At 39.7% G+C, this 15,017-nt stretch overlaps 1 protein-coding gene across 2 annotated transcripts in view; it reads left to right on the top strand.

Moving 5' to 3' along the window:
* The window catches only part of rgs3a (regulator of G protein signaling 3a), a 183,133-nt gene that overhangs the window by 120,306 nt on the left and 47,810 nt on the right, over positions 1-15,017 (top strand). For both annotated transcript variants that reach the window (XM_088320165.1, XM_088320166.1), the window contains one exon: positions 11,956-12,909. In XM_088320165.1, coding sequence (XP_088176291.1) covers positions 11,956-12,909 — 954 coding nt within the window. The remainder of the gene's footprint in view (positions 1-11,955; positions 12,910-15,017) is intronic.

Raw genomic sequence — 15,017 nt, 5'->3', positions numbered from 1 at the left:
CCTCAATGCTAACTGTACCTTCATGTTGATCCTCCCGAGGAAGATGTTGGATAAAGTTGGAGGATCCCGCCTTGTCTTACATAGACTGTTGTTTGAAACCATGTTCCAATGGTATCGTTGATCAGTACCGCATTGGTATACAGCTGTATGAATTTGTTGCTGACCCATGTTTTGCGTCCTTATGGTGGCTCACAAAGCAGCTTGCCATAGTATGTCAACATAGTGAGTGGGTAAGTGGCTAAATCCCTTAACCACTTGAGTCGTAGGGGCACCATTTCCTGTGCTGTGTCTTGGACAAGTACAGCCTATAATTGTATACTATAGTTGTATACACAGCAAGCATATTTCTGTTTTTACACAAATAACTTCCCAAACATATCTCTAAAAAAGTTCAACTATGAATTGTACAACCACAAACCTCGTCTTATAAAACTTGCAAGCATACGTGACTTTGTTGTGTGATTTGTACGAGTCCAGTGTCGAGCGTGTGCATGAGGGGACGAGTGTTTCTGACAGGTGGCTCCATTGTGTCTCCGTCCATAACTTCAACCGTCGAGGCCGCTAACAAAAAGTGAAATGTCAGTGAGGTGGTAGGAGGATATGTACATTTTCTCTTGTTAATAGGGAGGGAAGGTTCATGTTAATTAACGCTGGCACAATGCCGTCATCAAGTCAGAATATGTAAAGCAGCAAACCTGTCAAGGAAGCAAGGTTGGTTTCCATTTATGCAGTTTATTTTTAACAAGGTGTCTCTTGGCCCCCTATGTTTAACGCCTATGCTAATCACCTAATAAGGCGAAACACAACACCTTTAAGTTGCTTACCTGAACATAAAGCAAAATCTACAATGTAATTGTTTAAAACTAACAATACAATAGTCTTAGAATGGCCAAACCAGACCTCAATCCTCAATTTGTAGAAAGATCGGAAAAAATATGTCACAAAATCACTGTCAGACCTTAAGGAACTTGAGCTGTTTTGCAAGGAATAATGGGAAATATATCTATTTCAGGAGGTGCAAAACTCATAGAGACATACTGAAAAAGATTAGTGTTTGTGTTCGCTGTGGTTCTACAAAGTATTAACTCAAAGGGGGCCAATATTTTTGCAACATCTACTTTTCAATATTTTAATTGTTAGCACCATTTAAAATGTTGAATATGTATGGTTTCTTTTCTGATACAAATGTTACTGATACGTAGCAAATATTATAAATATAGTTTTGAAGCCTGATACATGGCAAAATGTCAAAACCTTTGCAAGGCACTGTATTTATATTTATTCACAGATACCTAATTTGCATCTGTTGTGCTATGTATTACTTAAAAAAACAGCAATATTCCCTTCTATGCCAAAAACTAGCTTCATCTGGTTTTATGCCAAAAATTACTGCTGTCTTTGTCAAAAACATGCATTGTACTCTTCTACCTCAAAAGCTAGCTTCTTCTTTTTTCCCTAAAACTGCAATTGTCTTCTTCAGTGGAAAGATTTAGTCAAAAACTAGCCTCTTTTTAACGCCACAGCTGGAGTCGTACTGCTATGCAAACTTGCATGTTTTTCCCTTCTATGGCGAAAACTAGCATTGTCTTGTTTTATGCCAGAAACTAATTTTTGGTGCGTCCTTCCCACTAAATCATAATAATATTGTCTGGCGAGGTTTTTACTATCAGTAACTTGTGGACCTCTCACTTTGCGTTAATGCTTTGTCACGGATACATTCTACTCTATACAACCCAGAACAAAATTGGAGAAGGGTTTACATCATGGCCGTCATTTCAACTACGAAGCAAAAGGCCAGTGAGCGAAATGGCCGATTTTCCTCGCTCAAGTTCCCCTCGAGGAACCTTTTGTTCTTTTCTGCCATTGCACTTCATTGTTAATATACATCTCCATGCATCAATTGTAACATCACAATGGAGCTTTTAAGTGTAGTCACAAGGGTGCTTTAAGTAGAGCGCTGAGGAGGAAGAAAGATCCGGATAACCTTTAGGCGAAACAGAGGGGGGAAAAAAAGGATCTGCTTATGCTTCTGTTTTTTAGAAGCACACTGGCAACGCATGCAATTATCGTTTGGCTTTTATTTGTTAGAGTAATCGCGTTACTTCCCTAGCAGACTTGTTAGTGCTTTTCTTTGCTTTAAAAATCATGTGAGTCTTTACATTTGTGTCCAACAAGCTTCCAAGTTGTAACATTCCTTCCCACCAATGTTCCCTGTAATTTTCCACGGGTCTGAGCGTTCACACAAAGTCGGTTAGCAACGCTTGAAACAACAGTGAGCCACCATAATCCCAAGTGTGGCAAGATAATCAATTATCAAACATGTCCAAAACTTGACATCAAGTTACATTTTGGTGAGTTTTCGGCAACGCAAAAAAAATTGCAAAGGTTGTAAGGCCTACAAACGTCATTTGTTTTTACAATTCTTTCACAAGATTTCCATTTCTTTTTTTTCCTGGTATATTTTGTCACATAATACTAACAATTTTGGGGTCTTGTTTAGTCGGTTGCACGATACACAACTGTTTTTAATCACATTTTTGAGTGGAAGTGCAATGTTGGCAACAAGATTGACTTGGTATAATTGAAAAATTATTTGAATGCAACACAAACTTTTTATTCTTTTTTCGGTGTTTTTTTTTTACTTTTTTTTAAAATTCCTTCAAAAAAAATCTCATTGTGTCTATTTTTTCTGAGCTGTTACTTTTTTCTTTTTGTTCTCTAGTTACTATTTTTCCTACATTTCTTTCTTTTCTTTTTTCTGGCTTTTTTCTAAATTTTTCCTTCGTTTTTTTCTCTTCCTTTTGTTTCTTTTTTTCTCAGCTTTTCACTACTTTTTCATTTTGGTATTTTTTTCTATTTTGTTCTATTCCCCCTTCCTTTTAGTCATTTTGTGCATAATTTTACTTAATATTTGGTCATGTTGGGATTAAAGAAGCAAAAGCAACCTGAAGAGCCGTTTAGGACCCGAAAGAGCCAGTTTCTTTTAGTGAGCCGAGCCGAAGAAGCCGGTTCTCGACATACTCCACTAACTTTACTCAACTTTGTTCGACTTCAAAATACCGCATTTAGGACACAACGTCAGGGGAACCCGTGTATTTTTACCTTCATGCACTGTAACTTTGACTTAAGTCGCTTCTTAATAAGTAATTTTGAGCCCTCATTTTTGTGCGCTGGATAGATTTTCTTGTGCGCTGAGAATGTGCGAACAGTGCGCAATTGCGCACGCGGGCAGCTTAAAGGGAACACCGCTTTCCACCTCTTAAATCTCGGCCACTGCCGTGCGGAAAACCTTTCATTTTAGGGACATGATTGGTAAGGGTGGGCTTATCGATTCAAATACCGATACTATCTATAGTGAGCGTTACTTGGATCGGATCAATACTATTGTCTTGGAATGGATACTGTCTCCACATTGTATCTATAATATTCTAACTCCAGTTTTATTTACACTTAATTTGCGTTACTGACTTTGTTTTACAAACATTGCACAATGGAAGAGATTTTAGTTTTCTCGTTGATATTATTATACAGTATTTGTATTTACTTCACTACTCCTACTCGCCATATGGAGCCGCCTGCACACACTCATTTCCCAGATACAGGAAGCATCACTAGAAAGTTGGTCCTTCTCTATGTGGGGAAAAAGATCTAATCATAGCCACCCGTGCCATCTAATGATGATTTATCAGACTAATATAATCACCAGAGGGTTTATAATTACTGATAAAGACAATGCTTCTAAAAAGGTATTCATACATTATGGCCTTTTATGAGTTAATAACAAATCGATGTGTCCCTGTAACAGGGGCATGACCCTACATCTGTATATAAATACATTTTGATTATATTATTTAACTAAAAAAATAAAAAATGATCAATATTTAGTACCACAAACTGTATAAGGATGGACTACCAATACTAATATTGGCCATTTATCCAATGCAGAGAGGGAAATGTGAAGTTGAATCAGTCTTTAAAAATAAGTAAATAATAATCCACGCCATCTTGTTACTTGAGGCAAACTCAACAGAGGGGCGTTAAACAGCCGGCACGGTCTCATGAAAGGACATCCTTCATCGCAATTAAAGCCGAGCGTCTTGTGACCTGCGTGGCGCCATGGGGGGGTCGGCCCGACCGGCACAATGCGGGCTCCCACAAGACAGAATTGATTTGTGCAAGACTTATTAATTCATACTTCCCCTCATGAGTCCAGTAAATAACAAGTGTACTTTAATGGACCTCAATGGAGCTGGCGGGCATATTTCTTTTGGACTGTATTTGCCTCTACTTGGCTTGGACTATAGTTAGGTTTAAAGACAGTTTGATATTCAAAATATGTCACCAGTTTACTGAAATATTGTTGTTTTGTTTGATTTTACAGAAGTTGTAGTCCCAGACAATAAAGTACGTCCCTAGGATACGAAATTAAACTGTTCTGAGGTGGGAACTGCAAGGTGAAATTGTCGTAGAGTGGGGATAGAAACTTAACAAAATTTGCTCCAATCCCCTGGTACCCCTGGAAATAACAGTATCAATAAGAATACATGTAAAGGAAAAAATAAATTGCTTTACCTTACGTGTTACTTGACTTAAGCTGGTAGAGTGTAGTAGCGGGTGGATCCAAAGGAGTGGAGGAGACAGTGAGGATGGATTAAAAATTAATCATATTTTAAAAATTCAACTTTCCTTGCTTTTAGTGTCTCATTTTTAATAATTGTCCCGAAGGTAAATTAATCAAAACCATGTAACTTAGCAAGGTAAGCAATTCACACGCCTTCTTTGTATATTTATTGATAATCATGAGCTTTGTTTCTTTTGTTATCAGGCTTTTGCTTCTACCTTTAGCATCACTTTACATTTTAGGACCCAAAAAGTACAAAAAAATACAGTATTGTATCGCCGACTCCCTAAGTCATTAAAATGCAGACGAGGTTCTGAACTGTCTAAAGAGAAAGGCATTGTGAGTGGTCGTTCAGCCAATAACATCAGCATTTTCATCATGACGTAACAAAATACAATAGCAAACAAGGATTTTATATGACGTTGACCAATTGCAGACAGGCATCTTAGGGACATAACTCGTCATGAGAACACACAGCTCAAAGTTGACATGTTTTCTTCGGGAGGCAAAATGATTTATTGTGAATGCTGTATAGGGGCCGGTCACACAGACATTTGCGGCTGAATCACGGCTAAAATTTTGCGTTTTTTTTTTGCCCGTGGTTGCCCGGGATGGAAAATGCGCAAAATTTGACAACCCGCCGTTCGTCTGTGGTATGGCCGGAAAAAAGACGCCGGCGACTGTTCCGCTTCCTCATCGCGTCATTTCTGCGTCATTTTCTCGTATGGACCACGGGTATAAAAGCTCCCGAGCCGGTGTTGTGCCCAAATCCGACTCCTACGCAACACACCCACCCCCCCACACCCTCGCGTGAACGCGCATTCTGCTGCGATCGCTCTTGACCTTTTCATCTGCGTTAACAAACGCATTTTGTAGAATACGATCGCACTTTATTGTTTAAATAAATGCGTTATATAGACTAGGATCTCCCAATTATTATAATTAGCTCGCTTTGTTGTTTTAATAAGCGTTTAATATAGAATACGATCGCTTCTGATGAAAGCGCAGCAGAATGCGCGTTCACGCGAGGGGGGAAGGATTTACTGTTCGATTAGGTTCACAACAAAAATAAAGATGGAATGGATTATGTTGTATTGCATTCCCAACGAATGCAAGACGAGGTGGATTTGGTTATATGTTCGCCATTACATTCCCTATAAGTGAGATACGCTGACGGGGAGGAGTTTATTGGGGTTATTTGTTTTATCTATTTTGCTAATTATTCATTATCGTTATTAACACGCTATAAAGCTTAGGAGCCGGGATTCTTACTCTCGGCCAAAAGGCCAAGCTAAGGACCTAGCATCAAAGCCTTGCTACGACCATTGATAATGCACCGAAAGATTTATTCGAAATGAAGAGAAACTACGCTGACGGTGATCCATGTTCACCCCCTTGACGTCACGAGCACAATGGTGTGCTCGGCATTCGCGCTGTTTATACGCGGAGAAAGGCGTTTGACTGTCACACGCGTAACACGCTAATTTCACGTAATAACACCGCGATACAGGCGCAGAACATGCTATTACCATGCTCCGCCCACGATTACCCGCTGAAATTTCCCGTCCTACCCATGTGTAACTACGCCCTGGCCGCGGCCAGAGCACGTCGTTCCGCGTCATTTCCGCGTCATTACCTCGTGTTGACCACGTGTGCGGCACGCGGTTTAACACGTGCTCAAACTTTTGAGCAGCTCAAAAGTTTTGAACGCGGCCAACCACGTGAAAATTTCCGACCGCGAGTAAAGCACTGCTCTATCTCGTCTATATGGCGGTCTCAAAACGTCCAATAGCGCCCAACGACATCTGCTTCACGGCCAGAAGTTTACGGCCGCGGTCCAGCCTCGATAAACCCGTGAAAGGCTGTGTCCACGCGCTCTCAAGAATTGAACAGCGCAAATTTTTTTCGCGCTGCCACTTGTGCGCGAATTTCCGACCTCGTGTTATGCACTGCGTCTGAATGGCGATCTCAATGCGTCCTATAGCGTCCGCCTTTAAGTCAGAAATTTCTGGCCGTGATTCAGCCGCAAATGTCTGTGTGACCGGCCCATAGTGGGGAAAATGCTGTAAGGAGAGGCTGAACAACTTTAAATTCAGAAAGCCGTATGTTGGGGACACCATATCCCAAGGGTCTACTGCAGAGTCCAAATTAGCTGAAAACAGTGATTTTATATAATATGTCCCCGTTAAAGCAACTAAGAGAGTTTACTGTTGCACTTTCAACCCACGCCGTCCATATTTTATTATTTTTCATACGCTCTGTATTTTAACATCTTAAAAGTTATGCTGACTTTGTTGGAGTTGCAGCTGCCTCCTGGACATGTGCCAACTCACTTGAATATTCCAATCCAAACCATAACTCTAAGTACACGGATGCTCTGCCACTTGGTTTTTCATTTTAATAGCTGCACGTTCTCACTGTTCACGTTATGAGCAAGTGAGCAATAAAGTTGAAAAAAAACACGCCATGTTTGCCATCTCATTTCCTGCCACGATGATGAGTCAAAGTACTTTAGTAAAGCCACCTTGTTGAATCGGCAGCATATTCATGTTTTTAAAAAATGCAGAATTCTTAACATTGTTTTTCACAACGTGGGTGTGGAATTTTGTTGGGCTGCTCAAAGATGCAACCGCTGACACTTCTGTGGGCTGGGATGAGGTTAAAGGCGTGAACATCAGAAGGATGGATGGTGTGTGTGTGCATGTGCCAGGTTTTGGCTGAGGTTTTCAGGTTAAATTTACAGCTCTCCTCGAGCCAATCAAACAAAAAGATGGATGGTGTATGACTTTGACCATTTATCACTCTTGAAACGTTATACGTAGCTTGTCTTATTTAATTCACATGCCTGCTTCGAAAATACATGATGTTCAAGATTATTCCAAATTTTTTGGGTGATTATTGCATGTCAATGATCCCCGAAACAACACAATATTCTTATTCAAACAACATTTGGAATTGAATATCCAACTCTGACGTGCTTTAGGAAGACATGCGCACCATTGACAGTGTTATTAGCTCTGTTCTAACATATATGTAACCTAAAAGTGAGGTTTGCATAATCAGGTAAACATTTTTAGGATAAAATAAAAGTCAAAAATATTTTTATAATATTAAGTCAATGGTTCCACCTCGTGTTTGCATGCTATTTTTATCACTATACAGTTTACATCAGTTTCCACAAGTTACATAAACTGTAGAATTAATGAATTCAATTGCTGTTTTTTTTTTTTCTTATAAATGGAAAGCCAATAAACACTAGAACGGATTAAATCTTACTGAAATAAAAATATTGAGGAAAATATAACCCTCACAATTTGTTTTATAATTAAAGTTCACATCCCTGAATCATAATTTAATTGTGAGCCTCCGAAAAGACCTCCAGCCCTCCAAATTAGGCATACTTTTTATGCCATTAATTTCCTAGTGCAGCCCTCATGAGAATCTTGAATTTGACACCCATGCTTTAAGATATGACTCCATGACATCACTTCTGCCCAGAAAACATGCTCACCATTGGCAAAGAGCCTCATTTCTCATTCTAGTTTACAATATAGAATAAAATAAAATCGTCTCAGACGCTGCCCTACTTACGAACTAGATTTCGGACGATCATTTGTAAGTTGAATTTTTCCGTAAGTTGCTTCAGTGCTATATTTTGTATGGAATGTATGTTTAAGGTTTATACAAGTATGTTCAAGGTGTGTTTAAGTAACCTGTATTGTGTTCTCCTAAAAAATTTAAAAAATAATTATATGCTCTATAAAGATAAATAAAGTTAAGGTTAACTTACTTTTGGAAGATGAGCTTCAAGAGTTAGCCGACTTCCTCCTCGGTGGTAGAAAGTGGCCAACAAAAGCGATCCAACCATTTTCTCAACCACATCAAGCTTCCTTATTCCACTTTCATTTCAAAAGAAACGGCTCGCCTCTTCTTTGCACTTTACACCAACCATATTGAATGGATGCACGAGATGTTAAACAATAAATATGTAAAAGTTCGTCGTAGCGGCGGAAAGAAGCACGATAGTACTGTCCTGTACTCGGAAAAAGGTGCACACAATACAAAATCTAATTTACAGCAATGTCCGGATATTTTTTGACATCCCAAAAAAAAGATTTGTATTTACCGTTTTTTGTAACCCGAATGTTTTCGAAAGTAGGGGAGCGTCTTTATTGTTATTGATTACAGAAAAGGGTACAATGCTTACAACAAGATGTAATAAAGATGAAATGAAATGAAATGATCTGCATTTATATAGCGCTTTTCAAGTCAAGACTTCCCAAAGCGCTTTACAGTGTGCTTCACATTTCCCAATAGCGGCCGTGCAGCCATGTAAGGCGCTAACCTGCTTATTGGGGGCATTAGGGGTTCAGTGTCTTACCCAAGGACACTTCGACATGTAACACAGGAGCCGGGATTCGAACTGCGATCTCTTGATCCCAAGACGAGCGCTCTACCTCCTGAGCTACTGCCGCCCGATTAAGATTTAAAAGTAGCCTGCTAAAAACAGCCATGTTTTAGCTGGATAAGACAACACAATTCGTACCTTCTCTAAATGTTCGCAATTTATGTTAGTTAATGTCCTCACAACTGTTGTGTTAACCTCTGATGTCAGTAATTATGAAGCCTATTAGTAGTCTTTGGGACCCTGTTGTGAAAGCATTTACTATATATATATATATTATGTGTGTGTGTGTATTTGTCTTCATCTTTGATTAAGATATATGAGCTTGTCAGCGATTAAACCCTTTAATTTTTAATTAGAGGCAAACATGAACTTAAAATGGAGAAGTAAAACTAAATCTGCGCCACTCGCCATGTCAGCAATTCTTCCATAGCTTCAAAGCATGAAACAAATGCACCGTGTGATCACAATATAGGGTGGGCGGTAATTGCTTACTCCTTATTCTTTACAATTATTGCTGGAATATACTGCACTCTCAATTATTCAGCCCTCATTTCAGACTCTCATAGTCACAATATGTGCCAGCAGACTTCAGATTTTCTAATTTGCTAATGGCGAATCTGCCGTTCGGAGACAGAAGTATAGCACCGTGCTAAACGATAGATGGAAGTCAGATTTCAAAACCAAACTATGTATCATTTTTGAGTTTTCTATTTAAACCTTATGTTGTTTCATGTTTTTTATTTATTAATTTATATTTATTCTTCTTTTTGTGATACGGGACTTAATTTGATTCGAAATGCACTACAGTTTGACTTCTTGTATTATTTGTGTCTTGTTTTATCTGTTTGTTTGTTGTTTTTTAAACAAGAATGAATCAAAATGTTTATGTTTTTATCGTGTTGTTGTTCATTCTCGTCATGCTGAAGGTTTTACGTTTTTCCTTGCCCTCATGAAGGTTTTAGATCGGGGTATGGTGTAGTCTGTAGTTCGTGCAGCCCTTTGAGACTCCTTGTGATTAAGGGCTATACAAATAAACATGACTTTACTTGACCTGTCTATATATTGTATACTGTCAGCAAATACTGAAAAACATTTTCTTAAATCATTAGCTGGTTGAGTACTCAAATTTTGAGGGGTCACAATACCAAATATGAAAGATATTTTCCTACATCCTAATTTTTCCAAATTGCATTGCGTTGAATGTATTTAGTTTTATGTTCCTTATCATATTATTAGCCAGTCCAATTCTTAAAGCGACATTTTTGTATTATTTAACACCTCCTACTTTGTTCCTTCGATGTTGAATTGAATAAAAAGCCAAAATACATGAACTATCATAAAAGTGCATGTTTCAATGATACCCGTTGGTTGAGGAACTTGTATTTTACATATCTTGATGTTCACCTACAGGGAGCTGATCTTGCTTCTATGAGTACCTAAAAACACTAAAACCTTGTGAAAGGCTGGGCAAAAACAATGAGATGAAAAATTATGCGATTCAGTCACTTTGAGTTTGTAATATTCCTTGTGCTTTGCAGCACTTAGATATGTTTGCACTACACAATGCAGCAATATTTTGTTGTTAAAATGTACACTGTGTCCCTTTAACTATTTTCACTCATGCAGTCAGCACTTACTGTGTTCTCCAGACTTAAGGCATCGACAAGAAACTCAAGTGGGACAGAAATGCAAAGCAATGGTGGCAACGCGGATCAAAATGGATGGCGTGGAGTCTGCCATTCCCATCCACTACTTGACCTCTAGGGAGAAAAACAACAACAAAAAAACATTCGATCTCAGTTTCATTATCACACTATTTTTAGTCACTGTACCAGATATGTAGGAGTAGAGTATGTTTTTCACTTTTTCTCAGCTCAAACTGGGCATTGTAAGTGGCAAGTATTTTGATTACACGCGGTTATGCGTTTATTTTTTTCATGGCGCCCACATTTCTTCCCACAATTCTGTTCTCTTCACGCCTCGCTGCAAAGTTCAAACAACGGAATTACTTCCCACAATGCCCTTAGCACCATTCAATTCGGACTCTCGTTTGCTTTGTTAAGACTTTGCAAGTTGGCTATACTAAAGATCGTATTTTTGTCTAACAATATTCTTGCGGGCAGCACGGTGGCGCAGTGGTTAGCGCTTGTGCGGCACAGTTCATGTCATGGGAACCTCCTGCGTGGGTTCGAATCCGGCTCCAGACTTCCTGTGCGGAGTTTGTATGTTCTCCCCGTGCTTGCGTGGGTTTCCTCTGGGCACTCCGGTTTCCTCCCACATTCCAAAAACATGCATTTCAGGTGAATTGGCCGGTCCAAATTGTCCCTAGGAGTGAATGAGCGAGTGAGTTGTCTGTCCCCGTGTGCCCTGCGATTGGCTGGCAACCAGTTCAGGGTGTACCCTGCCCACTGCCCGGAGATGGCTGGGATGGGCTCCAGCCCCCTCGCGACCCTAATGAGGATAAGCGGTACGGCTGATGAGAGATGAGAATATTCTTGCGGCCAGGCCCAATAACAGCATAAAAAAATTGGCAATAAGACACAATGCCTTTTCATGTGTCGCCTGCATCCCTAGGGTTCTTGAGGATGGGATCTGGTGCACTCCACGCTGTGTTATGAGTTTGATATCTGCTGAATTCAGAAGATATGCACTTGTGATCAGTAAAAATGCATATTTTCTGACTGATCAGACATTGCAAATACATACAGCACATTTTGTTCTTTAGTTTTAATTCCAGGCGCCTTATAGCCTGGTGCGCATTATGTATAAAATGATAAATTACAAACAGACTATTTTTGGGGAGTGCGTGTAATAATCCGGTGCACCATATGGTGTGGAAAATGACCAAAATGTCTAACTATGCTCAGTTTAGTTTTCAAATTTGGTTTTCTGACGTGAACGTTCTCCCTTTTGTGTGCCCTTGCAGATGTTGGAACCGAATGTGGACGTGCCCTCCTGTGAGTTGGGCGGAGACAGCGGTGACCGAGGGGGGGTGTGCCTCCACCTGCCGCCCCGGGCTTCCGAGGAGGGGGAGGACAGTAGCCTGTATCCATCCAGTCCATCTGAACCTTTAACCCTGAGCAGCCCTCACCCCTCGGAGCCCCTCAGCCCTCTAAACGAAGTCTATCTACCCCTTGGGAGCCTGTGCAGGTCGGAGAAACACCACAAGGTGCCCCCAACGCCTCCGCCCTCCACTGAGGGCGAGGACTGGAAGAGCGTGGAGGGACACGAATTGGACATCTGGAGGGAGGCCATCCGGGGAGATGGAGACTACGAAGAAGAGGAGGGCTCCAGCAGGAAGAGTGAGTTAGAGGAGCTGGCAGAGGAAGTCCAACTCCATCTCCTGGTGTCCAATGCGGACGAAGACAACGCATCCGAGCCGCCTGACACCAACGCGCCTCCGTCGTCCTCCTCGTCCTCGTTTGTCATCCCCGAGCTGCGCCTGGACCGCTCCTTCAGCGCTGACGCCCTCTCCTCACCCAACACAGACGAAGACGAGTACGACGAGGACGAAGAGGAGGAGGACGAGGACGAAGACGACGACGACGAGTCGGATGAAGACGACAGCGACGATGCTTACCTGCAGCGAAGCGAAAGCAAACGGCGTTCCATGGTGGAGGGTGCCACCTGTGAGAAGCACGGCGGCGGAGGCCTCAGTGTGCAGAATTCGCTTCGCAGGCGTACCCACAGCGAAGGCAGTCTGCTGCAGGACCCTCGCACCCCTTGCTTCACCTCCGATAATGCCATCAACTGCTTGGAGACGGGCAGCGGGCGCCACAAGGGCGGCTGGACGCTCCCTTCGCCAAAAACTCTCAAGAAAGAGCTGACCAAGAACGGGGGATCCATGCATCAACTGTGCATGCTCTTCTCTGGGAGGAAGGTAAGCAAGAGTTTGATTCTGATTTAAACCTGATATAAAGAAATCAGTTCTCACCGGTGTTGCGCTCCAAAAAACCTGCGAAGTAGAAACATTTATTTATTTATTTATCTATCAAATACTGTATTACACGAAGCGGTATAAATTAAACATTCTCAAGGCCCTGCCCAATTATTAGTATAGTAATAATATCATAACACTAATAATAAGCCCTAATTCACTGTGCAATCACTAGACCACTAGGGATGTAAATTACATGGGAAGCAGCATTAGATTTGATCTCATCATCACATTATTTTTACTCACGGTACCAGTTGTTAGAGAATAGAGAAAACAGAAAGTACTCCTGAAAGATAAATAAATAAATGCAAAAAAGCACAATGAAGTAAACAACTTTTTGCGGTATGCAATGATAATTCAGACTTTGAAGGACATTAAATAAATACATTGTAGATTCTGTGTGTGTATAGTGTTGTAGAAAATATTTTAATCCTGGCCTCACGTATTCAACTATGCGGTACCGGGAGTAAAGTAGTGGGATGATGAGATAAAATTGAATACCTTTTCATATCTCACCTATATTCCTAGGGATCTTGTGGTTAAGATTATGCACTCTTACCGCTGTTATCAAGGTTCAAGTCCCGTTGCATGGAATGGATGTGCAAATGTGGTCTATGATATTTTTGTACTAATAATCATTGTTTTTGGGAACATACTACCGTAAAATCTTGTGTACAACACACACACACAATCTTTTAGCTATTTTATAGGTAAAAAAACAACACAAATATATATATATATATATATATATATATATATATATATATATATATATATATATATATATATATATATATATATATATATATATATATATATATATATATATATATATATATATATACATTATAAGCAAAACATAAAGCAACGTTGTATTCTTAAATAAGACAACTTTTATTTTTTTTGTGCGGTCCGGTACCAAACGACCCACAGCCTGGTTCTAGCCTGCGGCCCGGTAGTTGCGGACCACTACTTTATTATACAACTAAACAAAAAAACTCAACCCTTTTTACAGGCTCAAGCATTTGTCTAATATACAGAAGTACTGTATGTTTGAAATAATTTCTTTAAGTTCTGTACTGTCCAATTATGATTTTAAAAATAGTCTTGCTGCTATACTCAATTGAATTATCCAAAGTAGTCTGCAGTTAGTTTGCGAAATGATTAATTGATGAATAGTCAGACCCCAAATGCAAGCTGGCTCTGCACGCGAACCACTATGCTTTATGACAAATTTAGTCAAGGATGCAGATATCTGCAAGGACACTATCAAACAGCTAAAAAAAGAACTAACATATTTTTAGGGAAATTTGAAGGTGTGCCTTATAACCCAGTGCACCTTATATACTGCAATATATGGTGGACAAGATTGGAAATGCATAAAATAATGATATTTGTACGCAAGGTTTTGTGCAAAGATTGATCAGTCACCATCGGGTCACAAAACATTGTATGCAACAGGTTCAATATCCAGTTAGTGGCCGTCAGAACACTTCACCACTAGGCCACCAGTATACAAATGACAAAAGGAAAGGCATTAGATTTTGTCTTACATTCATAATATTTTTTGCTTTTAGAGAATGGAGAAAACAGAGTCTATAAATAATGCAAAGTTTGATTGTTCTTTAGTGCTCTGTTTTCTCCATCCTCTAATTTTAGCTTCTGACAAGAGAAAAAAATACCGTGATAATGAGATAAGATGTCATGTTTATTTGTATGTAGTCTGTATCACTAGTGGTTTAGTGGTTAGGTTTTCAGCACTCACATTGACACAACTTGGGTTCAAATCATGTTATACGCAACAAATTGAGATTAAGGTCAGCAACATATGTTGTCTGATCGATCATTGCACTAATACAGTTATTTAATTATGCACAATAGTAGCTCTTACTGTAGTTTTTATTCGGTCTTATACTTTAGTCTGCCATACATATGAAAAAGGTATTAAAAAACACAGTTTTTTTATGTGCACATTATAATATGAAGTACTGTAAAGTGTGGAAAATACAGTAATGTATTAATTGAGTCAATACTGAGCAAAATAAAAGTAG

Source organism: Urocampus carinirostris, chromosome 16, assembly GCF_059441175.1.
Source record: "Urocampus carinirostris isolate Australia breed hairy pipefish chromosome 16, RoL_Ucar_1.0, whole genome shotgun sequence".
Taxonomy (NCBI): domain Eukaryota; kingdom Metazoa; phylum Chordata; class Actinopteri; order Syngnathiformes; family Syngnathidae; genus Urocampus; species Urocampus carinirostris.
Note: the sequence above shows the minus strand (reverse complement) of the source record. Positions and strands in the feature narration are given on the sequence as shown.